The 16,826-nt window shown below is 52.1% G+C and overlaps 1 protein-coding gene and 4 non-coding genes across 6 annotated transcripts in view; 1 reads left to right on the plus strand and 4 right to left on the minus strand.

The window, feature by feature from the left end:
- Positions 1-11,312: 11,312 nt before the first annotated feature.
- Positions 11,313-11,385, minus strand: Trnam-cau (transfer RNA methionine (anticodon CAU)). Its single transcript has one exon. It is a non-coding gene; the product is annotated as a tRNA-Met (tRNA).
- A 268-nt stretch (positions 11,386-11,653) lies between these two features.
- Positions 11,654-11,725, minus strand: Trnam-cau (transfer RNA methionine (anticodon CAU)). The gene has a single exon. It is a non-coding gene; the product is annotated as a tRNA-Met (tRNA).
- Positions 11,726-13,293: 1,568 nt separating this feature from the next.
- On the minus strand, positions 13,294-13,366 carry Trnam-cau (transfer RNA methionine (anticodon CAU)). Its single transcript has one exon. It is a non-coding gene; the product is annotated as a tRNA-Met (tRNA).
- Positions 13,367-16,458: 3,092 nt separating this feature from the next.
- On the minus strand, positions 16,459-16,530 carry Trnam-cau (transfer RNA methionine (anticodon CAU)). Its single transcript has one exon. It is a non-coding gene; the product is annotated as a tRNA-Met (tRNA).
- A 152-nt stretch (positions 16,531-16,682) lies between these two features.
- The window catches only part of LOC126576139 (uncharacterized), an 885-nt gene continuing 741 nt past the window's right edge, over positions 16,683-16,826 (plus strand). Inside the window, exon 1 of one of the 2 annotated variants that reach the window (XM_050237282.1) lies at positions 16,683-16,783. In XM_050237282.1, coding sequence (XP_050093239.1) covers positions 16,733-16,783 — 51 coding nt within the window. In that variant the 5' untranslated portion in view covers positions 16,683-16,732. The other variant, XM_050237281.1, reaches the window with a different exon arrangement.

A 16,826-nucleotide genomic window follows, 5' to 3' on the forward strand; every position in this document is an offset into this window, starting at 1 on the left:
ACTCGAGCGATACTATCGAGCTGACGAGAGGACGCCTAGTGACCTCTACGAGGGGCATCACCGCGGCAAATCCGGTTCCACCTCAGGGGGAGTGTCGCACAGCAAACCGGGCGGCAGCGCGACGATCGATCATGCTAGACCGAGTCCGCGATCTGAGGATCTTCCTGCCCTTGTGGCCTCTGTGGTGCGGTGCGCTTATCTCACGCTGCGGATCCAGCAGCACGCGCACGTCCGCACACTCGCAGCCACACCGGTGCCATAAATAACTGCGCCAAGGTATGAATCTTGTTTTAATCATAATTTTTCATGCCGACTGTCTTGTTCGTTTCCATTGATTTTCGTGATTTCGCTTCGTTTGCGTGGACGTCGGACAGGTCAGTCCAAAGGGATGGCACGCGCGTCTGAACGAAGGCTAAAGTTTGCTACTTTCCCAGGAGCAGGGATAGAAAGAAAGAGAAGGACGTGCAGGAACGCTTGGGTGTGATTGGAGAATTCTGAGAGGGTTTGCGGTTTTGCTGCTCATTTCCAGCCGGCTGCCATTTTGCGGTGAGCTTGCGGTGGCCGTGTTTTAGTTAATAGACGGACACGATTGCGGCACGTTCTGCAGCGAGGTCCTGGAGAACTAATGGACGGAAAGAGAGTTCAATTTACCGGGAAGGAACCAGGAGCCAGCTTGTCGGCACTGATGAGAGCACGTAGGTAATGGAATTCCATTCGTAATTCATAAGAAAAATGTTGCTTATTATACCGGTGCAATAGCAGAGTCTGCTACCAATTCAACTTGCTTCAGGTTCATTCTCTGTGGCCACATTTTTGCGTTCAAGCTTTCAGCTTCCTGATCAGTTAGTTCCAACTCCACAGCCACATGCAAAGTTCGGTGATTTATGAAGCAATAAAGCGATCACACAAGAAACATCGAAAGCGCTTTGTTCCCTGCGCCACTGATCGTGATATTGATTTTCTTAATTAAATTTAATCCCTCATAAAACCCCCAAACATGCTACCGATACCTCCAATGGAGCGGATTTCGATCAGCGTGCCAGTCGAGCGGCACATCAAACATACACACGGACACACACATCAGTACGGTAACAATCAACCAGCAGTGGGACGTGGACTAGACGAAAAATCAGTGACCATCGGTCACTGGAAATCACCCGGCTACCTCCTGGCTCGAGCATCGGCCAGCGGCTCGACCGGGACGCTCTATGATTTATGGTCAGCAGCTGCCACCGCAGTCCATCCGAACGTGGACGAACGGGGACCGACAACCGTGCGGACGTTTTGTTTGCTTAGCAAATTGGTACCGACATGCCACGACATGGACTCACCTGTGACGGTTCCACCAGTCGCTCCGGACCCCCAACCATTCCACCGCTAAGATCTTCCGAACGGATCATCATCCCCAGCAGACGCGGCCATTAAAAGGCTGGCTTTCCCATAAATCATACCCCGTGGGTCGTTGGGGGTTTGCTGCCTTTCTGCCATCGACGGTGGCGGCGGTGGCGGCGTCTTCGTGGGTTGTATCGGAATTTATGGTGGAGCCCAAAAAGCGACGTCCATTGATCACGGCGGATGGTGATTGAGGAGCCAACGGCGGTGTCGACGGGTGCCGTTGGGGGAAGATTAGGTTTGGTCGGAAGGGGTTGAACCTTTGGCCCTGTAGCAGTACCTGAGTGCCGGGGAACCGGTGGAACGGAATGCTAATGAGTATTAAATCATATACGTGGTGAGATGCTCAATACGTTCGGCAGCTTTCGTTTGAATTAGGTACTGTGGATCGCGAAAAGTGCAAAATGGTGCAACCTGGATTCAAACTGAACCTACAGATACATTGTAGGTTAGGAAAGGTAGTTAACTGGAATCATTTATTTAACCAAAAGGCGATAGAAAGACAAAGTTGTGAGCGATTTAGTTGAAATTACTGGTGCATACATTAGTGTAGAAAATATTAATATGAATGCTTTGGAGATGTCGGATTGAATAATGTGTTCTTGGCTTTTTAAATTAATTGGAACCCCCCGAGAGTTATTTGGAGGCATATCCACTGAGACTACTAGATTGCCATGCTGTGATGCTGCGCTTACTTCTTCCGAAAGCCTCTTCGAAGAGTATTCAATGGATGCTTGGATATCCAATTCCCAACTTCAACTTAATCTTCAGAACATCTGCAAAAACAATTCCACCGAATGTAATTTCCCTCCAAAACAACCTTGTTAGGAAGCAGACATTACGTTCATTCCAAAACGACGCTACACGACCAACGATCGTTTAAAATCCATTGCAAAAACGATCGACGCGACGACGTCACCACTGGCCGTACTGGCGTTGGCCGTTTCGCTTCGATTGCCAATTATGGAGGGCCATTTCGCATTAAAATAATCTGTCCGACATAATCGTTTGATCCGGGCTCGGGCCTGGCAGAAGGCGCGAGTCTCGCCTCTCAAACGCCCCAGCCCAGTTAATAGAGCCATTTTGTCGCGTTGATTCGCGGTCGTGCTCACGTTCATCGACACCACTTGGGAGAAGTCGGACACTGTGGGTCCCCGCGACATAAGCGGGATTTTAACGACCGAGACAGACCGACGACGACGAAGTTGACGGCATCCTGGGCATCCTGGGCAGGTGGACATGCTGGTGCACGCTGGAGGCACTTTTGCTGGCGCACTCTACATTTGACTTTTAAAACGTCGTTCTAAGAGCATCCTCGGAGCCCTCGAGCAGCGTGCAGCTTGACTGCAGTGACCGACATGTGAGTGGTGTGTGCCCTCATATATCCGGCCCCAGTGGAGATCCGGGACTCTAGAAAATGTTTGAAAATTTGATAATTCCCTCCACGAGCTACAGATGCCGTCGGTGGGTGACGGCGTTAGGACCGCGACGAATCGCGACGATCCTGTCTAATCAATCTGCCAGCCAGGCGGGCCAGCCTGCCACGAGCCACAGGCCACGGAGTGATGCCAAGGTATGTAAATTCGATAATTGCATTCCGGCGGTCCCAAATCTTAAAGCAATAAAAATCACCAAACGAAGCATCGCAAGGGGAAAGAGGGAGAGAGAGAGAGAGAGCGAAAGTGAAGCACTGACTGACTGACTAGTTGGCCGGGACACAGCAAAGCGAAGCGGATGATAATGATCGGTTTCGCTTGATGCGCGATCGCGGTCACTCCACCGCCCCCGGAGGCGACATTCTCCGCATCCCGGCAACTCAAACTTGGCGGTGGTCTAGGCTTCGTCCGCTCGTCCGTCCGTGCTGCTGCTCACGTCTTAGTTGCAGTTGCTGCAACTGCGGACGTTCCGTGCGACGGAATCTCATTAGGCGTTCCCGAGTCAGTCGTTCGGGGTCCTAAAAACCAAACCCAAAAAAAAAAATAAGGCCTCCGACGAAGAAGTAGAGCAGAGGGCCCCGAGGGCTTTGGTGGACCGTCGAGACAGACGGTCCATGATTTGGTTACGAAACCTGACCATCGACACCTGCAAATGGCGACGTTCGACGCAAAGCCTGGCGGGCGTGGGACCCACACAGGATGTGGTGTCTGCGCGGTCCCATCGTCTCTGGATCTGTGCTCTCCATTCGATCCTGTCTGCCTGTTTGCGATGCCATTTCGCAAAACAGACCCCATCTCGCGAGGTCCCAATCGAAGCAACGCTCTCCCGGGGGAAGAAGAGACGCAGATCCAGAGCGCAGCCGACGAGGAGCGATGATTATTATTATTTCTAATGGGATGCATCTACGGAAACGAAGCCATGGGGCCTGGTCCTAGTGCTGATCGACACGAGGCCAGCAGCAGCCGCAGGACCGCTCTGCTTGCTTAACATCCGAATGAACGGAACGCTTAAAAACGTATTAAAGCCCCTTGGGAAATGGGTTATTGGTGGCATTGTCTGCAAATCTCGGGTCCGGTCGATATGACCGGAGTCCTCGAATTCCGGTCAGTGCATGTCGGAACCTGTTTCCTGGATGCTTAGAAGGCGCTCGCGAACGAGCGAATGCTTGCAGCTGCGCCTTTAGCGTCTTCGTGAAGGTCAGCAGTCCACCTCCCCCCCGCCGGGGGCCACGACTGCGCCGCTCCGTTTTATGAGATCTCCCCGTCAGCCGGCTGGAAACTAATATCCTGCAGAGCACCAGCAGACTCGCTGAGAGAGAGAGAGAGAGAGAGAGAGAGATTTGCGCTGGTTCCATAATTGATGTGCGGATTCTGTTTTAATCCTTCCACGTTAATTTTAATGGCTTTTTGGCGTTTCGGCGGGCTCGTGGGATTGTTTATGGCCGCAGGTGAGCGGCAGCAACTCCCTGAGTAACCTGCAACACGCACGGAATCCTGCCACAAATAACTGCCATTATACCCTAGGAGCGCCCCTCAGTTCGACACTAGACGAACCTTCCTTTACGGCACGGCCGCCGAAGGCACGTAATGGCCAATGGTGAAGTGAGGAGGAGTTACTGAAAATAAATTGATCGTGGCAGTGGCAGTTGGGGACTGAGAGGTGACTGAGGTGGCACCGTAGAACCTGGTGGTTGCCTTCGAAGTACTTTCCATAAATCAATCAACTGCCCTCAACGATCGACCTCCGGAGTTAGCGACGTTTGTTCCGATCCTCAAGCACCCTGGGGAATACGGTTGGTGTTTGCCTTACGATCGTCTTAGCAGCAGCAGCAGCAACTAACAGGTAGTGGTCAGTGCATCCAAAAGTGCTACTTGCCCTCGCACAGTGACCAACTGAACCAACTGAACGTATTTATAGCTTCACTCCCTGGTCGAGGTGGAGAGGAAAACACCCTCTGGACCCCAACGCGTGGTGAGCGTGGAAGCGCAAATGAATCACGTAATTTATAAATATCGGTTTGCTCGACGGTAGGACGGTCTCTGGCGGTCACGAACTTACTCTCCTACTCCGTCGTCAACGCGTCTAGGAGGACCATCGCCCTAGAGCGTGCCCTAGCCCCTGTGAGCACTTGAGAATAGCTCGGCGATGCGGTGCGATCGATTACGAAGCGCGGGGAGCCAGTCAGTTGTCTGGGAACCACGTCTGGCATAAAACACCTGGCAGCACACCGAGCATTGTCTGCTGGCTGGCTGGCTGGCTGGCAGGCTGGCTGCTTTCGAGTGCCATAAATGATGGTGGCGTGGTGAGCTGTCAGATTTGATTTGAGAGCAGCGTGCAGCGTAGTGTCGGACCGATGTCGATGGACGGTGGCGGCTCCTCAGGCGGACACTGAGGTGGAAATTGTTTTATGAGCGCTTTATCGCTACATTACGCTGTGGACTTCTTGTGTCAGTTGAAGGCGTCGCGTGTCTACGCTGCTTGACAGCGGATGTGCTGTAGAATTTTTCAATGTCCTTACTGGGTGGCTCGAGCGAGTTATCAAGTATTAAAAGGCCATGACTCGTTGCGTTGATAATTGCTTGATCTACGATCCCACCAGTTTACAATTATATTTTTATCGTCTATCAAGCGACCATTACTGCACCGTGTGCTTGATGAAATCAAAACGATTGAATCAATCGGTCATCGAAACGTGCTAAACACCTAACGGCTCCCACGGTCTTCTCTGGACACTCTTCCTGCATTGACGAGCTTGGACGAACTGTCAACTGACTGTCGTAGAAGCTTCCGGCTGTCTCAAGCGGCCTTTTTCCAAACAATCGATGGATCACATCAACGGCGACGACGACGACTGCGATGGATGACGACAACGGTTTTCCATAAATAACGATCGTAAATCGCACCGAAGCCAAGAACCTGTGGTCCAACAGGACAGATTGTGAAGACTTCTCGGACTTTCGGATGAGAACGCTGGCGTATGGCGTCGTCACTGTAGAAGGGAATGGTGCAAATGAATTGCAAAACCATGGGAAAGTGGACCGCGAGCGAGCGAGCGCCCTTTCGCACTTCACTATACGTCAGCTTCCTTCTCCAATGCTCATCTTCTGCTTGAAGTCCTCTTCCGCGACCACCACGCGACGGCAAATACATAATGGCACCCGTGACTTTGCAGCTCTCGCCAGTCAGGAGCAGTGGCAAGTAGCTGGATGCTCCACTCTCCCGAAGGTAGCGCGCGCCTGTCACTTGGAGCGATTATCTTTCACTGAGCTTCACACGGCCCGGTGGTTTGGTGTCCGAGTTCTGTGGGCAGAACATGGTCGGGAAGCTGTGCTTTTGTACGCTGCTTCTTTTCCCAACTTTGCCACTTCTGATGCTGCCTCTGTTTCGTTTGTTACGTTGGTTTCATCGTTGCAGTTGCTCGCAATTCACAGCTCGGATCAGTTCTGCCTTGCGCGAAACAACAAACCAATATCCATTTGCCAGGAAAGTGTTGCTGAAAGGAAAAAAAATCGGAAACCACGATTCTTCCTCGTGGCGCAACAACACTGCAACTGATGAATTTGAAAACGATTGAAGTAGGCCTACGCGCGATCGCAGTACCATTATCGCACTCCGCAACCGGTCATTACCCAGTTGGCCAGCGTTTGTGGTTCGCATTTTTCCCAAAAATTAATTTCCCAGAATTTTATGAACAAAATGATGATGATGATGATGATGATGATGATTGGGATTGGTGTTGGGCCTTGTTCGCGGCTTATCATCCACCGGGCCACAATTTGACGTCGAATAAAGTTTAGAGAGCCATAATCGCGATTAAACTCAACACCTGGTACCGCCGACAACTGCGCTTGTTCGATGCAACCACAGAACGCGGATACGGCACGCCGACACGCCGCCAGAACAAATTTGCAGTCGATCAACAAGATCTCACCCCGGGTTGGCCCGGGGAAGCCAACCGGTTCCGCTGTGCTAGCCGTCCGATACGATCACTGTTGCTGCTGTTGCTGCTGCTGTTAGGGATCGAAGATTTATCGGGATGCATATTGAAAATTAAATTCAATTTTCCAACATCCTATATCCGCGGACCGTGCGATTATATTTCACGAGACAGAGGGAGAGGAGGAGGAGAGAGGGAACGATTATGTTTACATAGCCCAACCGACCGATCGAACGGAGCAACATAAATTTAACCGCACGACGACGACGACGGTGCGAGGACGACTCCAACAACGAAGCTGCGGAACAAAACTGCGAACTTGCGAACATCATAACACTCCCCGCTCCCACCGCACCCGTACTGTGGAACCGGTAAGGATCAGGAGTTCGAGAGCAGCGGAAAAGGTAAATAAAAATATCCAAATTAGATCCCTCTTCGTTTCGTTCGTTCGCTCGACGTCAAGATTTATAGAGATCCCGTGGAATCAATTTTGAACAAACAGAGCACGACCGAGCATGTCCGTGTGCCTTGCAGCTTGCTTGCTTGCTTGCTTGCGGGGTGGCCTTGGTTCGTCCACGGTTAACGCGCACGAGGTGCCAGCCCTTCAAACGGTGGAAGCGATCATCATGCTGGAGTATAATGGAGTGAAGGTCCGGTTGTCTGATCGCTTAGCTCTCGCCGAAAATTGAATCTCTGCACTGCGTCCAAAAACACACGCGCGGACAGGGAAAGGATCGTGGCATCGGGATAAATCAATTTGGTGCGCCTGGACTGGCCTGGCTGGAGCTGGCTAATGCGTTGCGCCAAAATATTGGATGCGGGTTCGACCTCGTTCTCCGACCGTAGGATGATGAATTATAATATTAATTAAAATATAATCTACTTTAATCGGTTCAACCACGACTGCGTGGCACGGCGGAGTGTGCGTTTCGTGAAGTAATCTGGCAAAGTTGGTCGAGGGATTAGCCAGCGGCGAAAAATCGAGAACTGGACACTACTAGCCAGGGTGGATTCCATGGAATTGGCCACGAATTCAGCTGTCGTGTGCTTGCAACAGCAGCAGCAGCAGGAGCAGAAGGCGAGACTCGAGTGATGAGGGCCCATCACGCTACGATCGTGGTCGCTACGATCGCGGGATCGCTGGTTCCCACCACCACGGCGATCACCATTCTTCTTTGCCTTGGGGCGATCACGAAAATTGTTTATTTTAGCTAAACATGCCACTCGGCCGGACACGGAGGACACACAGGGAACGGGTATGCCACGAGCGACGAGCCGACGAGAAATCTCCAAAATTCCGTCGTTCTGGCGGACGCGCGCGCTCGCGTACAACACGATCCCAGTGGCAGTCCAGCAAGCCCGCGAACTATGCTGCGCTGATTGGCGTTCACGGAAGCCGCATCCTTCTCCAGAAAGGGGAGACATGGGGGAGAGGGAGGCATTCGTCGAGCACGTCGGACTGGGTCTGCAGCTGCCGCGAAACACCAATTTCGGGATCAATTTATTTATTTTAATTTCCAGCACGACCACGACGCCGGAAGCGGAGCAAAGCGGTGGCGGCGGCGGCGGCGGCGGAATGCCAGAACACGACCGTCGAGTTGTTTTGGGTCCTTTTTTGGGGAGCCTTTGGTCGCTCTCTCTCTCTCGCTCGCTCCCTTTCTTTCGGTTCATGTTTCTTGCTGTGATTCGCGTCTTCAGGGATTGTGCGAGGTGTTGCAAGTTGTTCCAAGACGATCGAGCGACCATCAATGATACATCCTTGGCGGAATGGAAATGAAGAAACCATTCTTCTCTTACTCTCTCTGGGAGTTTGTTTTCAGGAAAGAAGCGAAGGTTTGTTAAGTGAACTATTAAGCTTTTTTTGTAACTATTTGCGGAAGTAAAGTGTAGGATCTCTTCGCACAACTAGATCAATGGCCAGAATCTCATGAAGAGTAGTGGTCTTCAGCCCAGCGGTCATCCATCCTGCCATCCTTCGCGATCACAATCGGTAAGTCCGCTGCCAACCTGAGACAGAACTACACTGCGGTCCGCTGCAATCGCTCTGCCGACTGCTGCTGTTCCCGCTAGCTAATAGATTAAACGCTCTCGATAGTAATTTATTCCGCCGGGGGCCAGGTGAGTGCCAGTCAACGGACATGCAAAACATGCATCACACTCCCTCCGCGCGGGATCAAGTGTCTGGACAGATTTATCTATAGTCCCGCCATCATCAGGAGCGGGGCCGGAACGCGATCGCAATAAATCACGCCGCTAACGACGCCTAATGATTGCAGATATGGGCGAGCGAGCGTGCGATCGATCGAATCGAGGGTGGTTGGAAGTGGTGAAGTGTTGGATGTAAATGAACCGAAAAAGGTTATTATGCCCCCCCTTTGGCGAGCGGGACATTGACGTCCACGACCACGCGACGACGACGACGAGGATCGTTGAATGTCGGCCACAGTTTTCCCACGTAGGCGTGAAGGGAGTCACGATCAGTGCAGTGTTGATGTCTCCGTCAACCGAATGCAGTTGGTTGACCCCCGCTCGCTAAACTGTTCGCTTTCTATGCAATATGTGGAGCACAACCGGTGTACACAATTGTTTGCTGGTGGTTGGTTGGCAAATTGTGATTCATTTCGGTGCCACCGAGTGATTTGGTGCCGGTTTCGCACCGGATTCGCGCAGAGGAAAATTGATTTTTAATACTCTGGGCACGATTTCTCGCTGGAGGTGGATCGCGTAATGTAAGAGGATTATAGTTTCAGTTTCTGTGAAGCTGCGAAGGAGAAAAGCTTTTTTCTTTTGATTTTTCTTTTGTTCTGTCCACCAGAAAACATGGCCAGCCAGCCAGCTGCAGGTAATTATGAGCACCATAAATGCGCGCCCTCGACTGTAAGGAGGTGCGAATGGAGAAAGTGAGCCACTACTACCGAGCCGAGAGGCTATCATAGTTCGCGAATGCTTTTGAGCGCAGGTGCCCCGCAAAAAGGATTTATGTTGAGAAAGTACAATCCGGGCATGGTGGCCAAATGCCGTCCACCGTAAATCAGAGGGATCGAGATGGAAGGATGAGAGAGAGAGAGAGAGAGAGAGAGAGAGAGGCCCAAAAAGCCCATCAGGATCAGTCGCAAAGGCGTAATGACGGATCGACGGAAGGATGCCGACGAGCGCCATGGCGTGGCCAAGGAATACCATTTTGGGATCCACTTTTTCGCGTTAATGTTTCTGCGTCTTTACTCTTTTCCCCCTGTTTTTTTAAGGGGAGATCGGGTCAGGATTTAGGAGCAAGAACCATTTTGCGGTTGTTCATTTATTTTGTTTCCTTTCGTTTCGTTGGTGGATCGTTGTGGCCCAGCAAACGCCATGCGCAGGTTCATCAATCCCTTGAGCACGTCCACTGTGGTGGCGTCCAAGTGTCACTCTGTAATGCAATGTAAGGAAGCGCTCTGGAAGCGCAGGTCGTGGAGGTCTACAAAACGCCGCTCTTTTGTCGTTTAATCCCTTGAGACACCGATCGCCATCTTCCGGGCGTTCCAAAAAAGGAGACGCACCATCGAGACAATTTATTCACCAAAATCGGTAATCCCAAAGCCCCTTGACAGCGGGCGGGACACAATCGTGGCCACAACAACAATCGTCACGGCAGACGCGGCATCAGGTCAGTGCAGAAACGTGTGCAGTGTGTGCACAGGATAATTGAATCCTCAAGACCCCAAAACCAGACTCCAGGTTTTTTGGGCGCATTGATTGTGGATTGCTTCCGATGCTTCCGAAGCTTCGGGACCGCAATCCGCTTTCATTTTCCCAAAAAGTAGAGCAAACCGGCGTGACTTGGACACTGGCGGGGGCTCGCTGCCCGCGGCCACTGCCCCGAAAGCATAAATAATGGATTCGATTTTGGCAACTACCGAACGGCCTGTGGTGGCCGATATGGGATGCGGATGAAACGAACCGCGTGCCGCAGTGAACGAGCGCAGGGGCCGGTGAATGGACCTCAGAGGGGTCCCCGGCCAGGGTTCAAAGGGACCGCACGAGCGTGCGCGCACACGCGCCCTCATCAGGGGCCCTCCCGCGCGCCCGCATTTGAAGCTGTCATAAATTATGAGCGACGTTGCTGAAGCTGCCTTGTTCGGTGCGTGCACCAATCCCCCGGCCCCGGAGAGGAATTGCGTGGCTCGGGAGTAGCCGGGCCGTGCTTCTGTGGCCGCCGCAAGGCGGTTTAATTGAAACATCGTTCAACCGGATGGCAGGTCCGGCCAGTCTGGTGCATTTTGAAAGCACTTTTTCGCGGTTTCTTTTTGACCCCGGGCTGGGAGCTCAAAGGCGCCTGCAACCTGTGAAGTAGGAAAGGGGATTAAGAACACCTTTTCGCGTTGCAAGCGGATTACCCATTGGGACGAGTGTTGAGTTTTAATGTTTTATTTTGAAGTTGGTCAGCTGCATGGTTTGTGATAAGACGATTTGAATCGATTTTAATCACCTTTTGATTTAAGCACCTTTTGAACTAAAAAAACAAAAAGGAGAAGAGAGGAGGAGTTTCCTACCTTTCCTTCTCATCGCCTGCCCCGAGTGAGGCTCGAACTCACGACCTTAAGATTATGAGACTTACGCGCTGCCTACTGCGCCATCGAGGCCTGTGTGATGTTGCAAGGCATGTTACTGACCGGTGCAGTATTTACACATAATTAAATTAAAAATGAATGAAGCATAAATGTGTATGTTTTTGGTGGTGTATCTGTTAGTTAAATAAACGCAGTTTGTCAAGGTCAAAGGTGACACACACAGCTTACTTCGACTGCACTTGCAAAATGACAGCCGAAGGAGGAGCATCATAGCTTAATTATGCTGCATAGCTTAATTATGCATGATCGGCTATTGTCTTTGTTTGCATAGCATGCATCATAGCAGAGCGTAGTTTCGATCTACGGACCTCTGGGTTATGGGCCCAGCACGCTTCCACTGCGCCACTCTGCTCGTTAACCCCTTCGTTGACGGCTATTTTATTTATTTTTAGAAAATTCGATCCATTTCCATCTAGCAAGCGTACTCGCGCGACGAGCATGCGCACAGCATAGCCGCAGTGATCTAATTATCCACTCCGGTTCCTCCCACAGACCCATTCCACGTTATCTCGCGCCACAAAAATGCGCGAAAACGACGCAACGAAGCGTACTCATTACTGATGAGAAGGTGTGTACCGTGAGATCACCGGGAACCGTTTTAAGAATCCCGCGAACCCAAAGGGAAGGAGTTAAGGCCGTCGAGCGGCACCATTTGCTGTCGAGACGGAGGAGGTCGAGGCCTTTCCGAACTGTGGTCTCCATTATTGACATCAAATCGCGTTACATCTTTTCTTATCACCACACTACAACATTGCCTGCCGAGAGCGAGAGGGAGGGCCCAGGCATTCCTTTCGCGAAACGCGAGGCAGGGAAACGCCTACCGAAGCCTCATTTCACCCAAAAAGACAAAAGAAAAAGAAAAAAAACTCGAAAAGAAACAAGAGATCATCACGGTCATCACAGCGAGATGCAGTGAATGGTGTTGGAGCTGGTTGCGGAATGGGGCTGGGACTGGCATCGGATACAGTTTTTGTCCATTAAAAGTACGCGCGTCCACACGCCCTCCACGGTCACCGTCTACGCTATCGTAATCTGACTTGCGAAAACTCGCGCGCTCCCGGCAAGTTGTCAGTTTCGCCGGTTGTCGGCGCAAGATAAGGCCGCGAAGAGGTGCTGGCGATCCGAGTGACCGTCTGACCAGCAGAAGCCGGCAGCCTGCCCCCGCCTTCCCAGGGCTGGCGGTTTGGGGCATTTTCGCATTTGGTTTGACAGCTGCGGTTATCAGCTGCCTGATCGGATGGGGCCCCGGTTTGGTGGATCCGCAGCCTGTCATGTTTCTAAGCTTCGTGTGTACCAGCTTGGTCGCGCTAAAATGGCTTTGTGTTGATGGGACACTTTGACAGGGAGGGAGGGCGGTATGGCCGCTGGAATTATGTATTTGCTCCCCCTTCCGGGCCTGCGCTCTGGAAATGGAATGATGACGGTGATTACGGACGCGCGCGCGCGCGCGCCCCCCATACTATATTGTAGGGAAAGGGAGTGGTGAGTCACGAAATTGGACCAGCAGACGACGACCGACGACGATGGTCGGTGGAATCAATTGGTGCGAGCGCGGATCTGCTGGCGGTCGTGTGACGGCACGGCACTCCGGGGTGGTGTGAGTCGTTTATCCCACGTTCCAGTAACCGGCATGATGGCTGTCCTATGATGGAGCGGCATTCCTCTATAGCACATTGAACTGGTTCGATTATCCAATGTGGCCAAAATCCGCCATGTGGATTCCGTACACAGCATTAGTAAAAGAATTAACAAATGCTTTGATTTGTTGTAATTGTTTTTGATCCTTTTATTTTACATTTTTCAGTGCTTCTTTTGTTCTATCTTTTACCATGGATTATTATTGTCACTTTTTATAAAACATTAACCTTTAATTGCTATTATAATTGGCCTAAACAACTAAAAAGGATATCCTTTTCCAAGTGCCCCGAGTGAGGATCGAACTCACGACCTTAAGATTATGAGACTTACGCGCTGCCTACTGCGCCATCGAGGCGTGCATACCTGAGAGATAATTGCTATCTCCGCCAACCACGCTCACTGCCCACCATAAACCAATCGATGCTGTGAAGCACGTGTAGCAAACCTTTTCCACTGTGCCAATCGCGCTCGTGAGACGAGTGTGGCGCTGGGCGTGCACACCAATTCACTGGCGTAGATAAATTAGATAATAATACGAATAACTCTATAAGGGCACGGCGTCTGAGCGGCAACGGGCAGGCTCTGGCATCCCTTGCTGGCCGGTAGCAAACTCAGCAGCCGTTGAAACCTCAAGAGCACCGGCAACCAGACGCCCCCTAGACCTAGACAGATTGCGCCTTGCGGTTGCACGCGGACTCTCGGTGGGTGTGGGCACGCGTACGGCATCACGACAACACTCCTCGCTATCGAGAGCGTCGCCGTGCCTCACGGAAGGACGCCGGTGTGTCGTGTGCCAACAGCTCCGCCGTGCATAAGGAGCGGAGGGGGGATGCTTGCGGTGCTGCGCTATTCGATCAAGTGAATGCTCTAGCGATCGTGTACCGGCATTGCTCGCGCGCGCGCGCGCGTGTGCCCTCCCCTCTTGATCGTGTGATCGCATTTATCTTCATTCACGCTCACACACCTCCTTGTCGGTTCGGCTGGTAGGATGCGGGTCTGTCTCGGAGCTGTCAGGGAGAGAGCAGATCCGAGTAGTCTGTTGAACTCGCTCCTGAAGCTGAAGTGGCACAGCCTTCTTGATTAGTAAGCCATCTAGATGAGTTTTGGTACAACACAGCATAAGTTAATCAAAAGCAAAATGACAGTCTTTGAGGAAAAAACGTTTTAATTGTCACTCTAGTGTCACAGCAAACTTCATGTTAAGCAATTAAAACACATTAAACACGTAAAGTCCATATAATGCACTAACAATTAGCATAAAAAATATTCCACAACTAAAGTGGTTTTCAATGTTTTGCATCGCGGCAAGTTTATTGCTCTAATTGCATAATTACAGCGAGCCCTAATCCTCCTCTGGGCTAGACAACTCGCCCCCCCCCCCCCCCCCCCCCCTTCACATCCTCCGATAGGCTCCGGCTCGTTAACCTCACTTCCAATTGATTTCACCTCCAACGCGGTCTATCGCTTCGTACTGTGGCTTGTGCCTGAATCGTGCCAAGCGTGCGGTCCTCCCTCGGCCCCTACCGCGGTGTGGCGCGAGCGCCAGACCTCATGCGGACCGCCATGATGGGCGCATGCTGTGCGGTAGTCGCGCCGGACGCCGAGACCGCGGTGTGTGTGGGTGCCAGCCACCACCGACAACAAGCCAACCAACGGCACCCCGGCGATTGCTGTGCAGAGACGACAACGACGATGATGACGACGATAGTGGGGGAGGCAGTGGTAACCAGCATCATCCTCCGTCCTCTCATGCCGGATCAAAGTTCGAGTGCGGGCATCGCGCCCAACCACCGCGCACGACACGAGCCAGCCGAGGCGAGCCAGCACGAGCCTGGGAACGGACGATCGCAAAACGTTCTCACGGCCCCTTCTTCTGCTTCGTCCGCTGCTACCGGAGACTGGAGTGGTGTGGCGGGGAGGACACGAAGGACGTGCTGAGCGTGTTGTTTTTGTTGTTGTTGATGCTGATGGTGGTGGTGGCTCGTTTCGTTTGCGTTGCAACCGGACCAACAACGGAGCGGATTGAAGGTGCGCTCGCGCTGATGTTGTCTGGCTGTGGCTGGCTGGCGGGCTGGCTGTTGTGTCCACCGCACGTAACCGCACTCACCTGCTACCCATCTTTCAGCCACAGTCTCTTCTCTTTCTTTCTTTCCTCTTTTCGGTTTTTTCCTCTTCAGATGTGGACGTGGGGAGCGTCGATCGGTCGCTACCTCTTTCGATGCGTTCCATTCCGTTCCGGCAAAGCGAAAGTGGAGAGATAGAGAGAGGGAGAGAGCAAACGAGCATGCGAGGGAGCAGCTTCTTGTCCAGCCTTTCCAGTGGGTTGTGCGCTGCTGCGGTTTACCCCTTTCTTCTCATCCTCACCCGGGTTTTGGGTCGCTACCGCACCTTCAGCGTCCTTTTGACAGCGCGGCGCACCAGCCTTCATCGTGACGACGACGGCGACGAAGAGGAGAGGCTTTTGTCTGCGCTTCACGACCAGGTGAGGGGCGGTCTGGAGATCCCGGAGATTCTTTTTCATTTCTCCCTCTTCCGCGGTGCACTGTTGTTGTCTGCCGTTGTCCGTGTGTCACCCAACGGGCCGGGAAGGGGGGAAGGGAGACTGCTGCGGCTTCTGCGCGGTTACAATTTGCCTTGGTCAGTGTGATTCAATCCCGGGCGCTTGTCTCGGGTCCGTCCGTCTCTCGGTGGTCGCGATCGCGATCGCGGTTGGTTTTGTGATCGTCGAATGGCGGTCGCGGTTTGGCTTAAATTTTCTCACTTTTTCCCTGTTTTTTTTTCGGTGTCGGCCTTTTGGCTGTTCCATCCCTTTTTTGGTGAAGATGGTGGTGGCGGTGGCAGCATCTTTTCTGGCATTCTTAGTCGGTCACGACGACGCCCGTGTCTCGTTGGGGCGTTTTTGGGGGGGGGGGGGGGGGGGGCTGGTTGCCCCGAAACCACGCGCTGATTGTCTATTGTGACACATTCCGTTCCCTGGGCACCCCCTTACGCCGAGACAGGAAATTGGCTTTTTTTTTGGTATCATGACGTTCGGCGGTGGGGGTTTTTGGGGAAATTAGAATAAGAATATTTCGAGACAGTTCTGCAAAATGAACGAAATTAACATGAATATTCTTCGTTTTAATCTTAAAATTTCACCAATCGCTCTGAACGGCGATTCGGCGTTACTCCTCGATGTATGCAACCAGCAACGGCGCGTAGCTTCGTGGAGAAGGCCGTAGATTTTCATAAATTCAAGCATCGTGGAGTCCATTATCTATTTTTATCATACATCCTGTTGGTGTGTGCGATAGAACTGAACAGAGTGCCAATTGCTGTTCCGTGGAGTAGAAATAAAAATATAATTTCGGTGACCAAAACATGGGTGACGCAATCGTAAAAGGATTTTGGATCACAACACACACAACAACCACATTTGTAGCTGCGTTATCCGCATCCGATATGTGATAGCAGAACGTAGTTTCGATCTACGGACCTCTGGGTTATGGGCCCAGCACGCTTCCACTGCGCCACTCTGCTGTGTTGCGAAAGGATTGGCCGGTTTGCTTCCAGCCGGGCACCCCGGTTGCTAGGATCACTCGTTGCCAAGCGCATACAGGACGACGGTCGACGGTCAGTCATCTCAGCACACATTGCATCATAACGTGGTGCATTCCTCGGTCAGTCGAGTTCGCCGCCACTTGACACGTCTCCCAGCGTCGTAGAGTGTAGTAGTTCCGCGATGAGTACTGTGCCGGCCTTGAATTTCCTCGGTAACATCCGGGACAAAAAGGTAATTGTGGAGTGCGGTGGCCATGTTTACTCTGTGCCCGTGG

This window comes from Anopheles aquasalis, chromosome 3 (assembly GCF_943734665.1).
Source record: "Anopheles aquasalis chromosome 3, idAnoAquaMG_Q_19, whole genome shotgun sequence".
NCBI classification, from domain to species: domain Eukaryota; kingdom Metazoa; phylum Arthropoda; class Insecta; order Diptera; family Culicidae; genus Anopheles; species Anopheles aquasalis.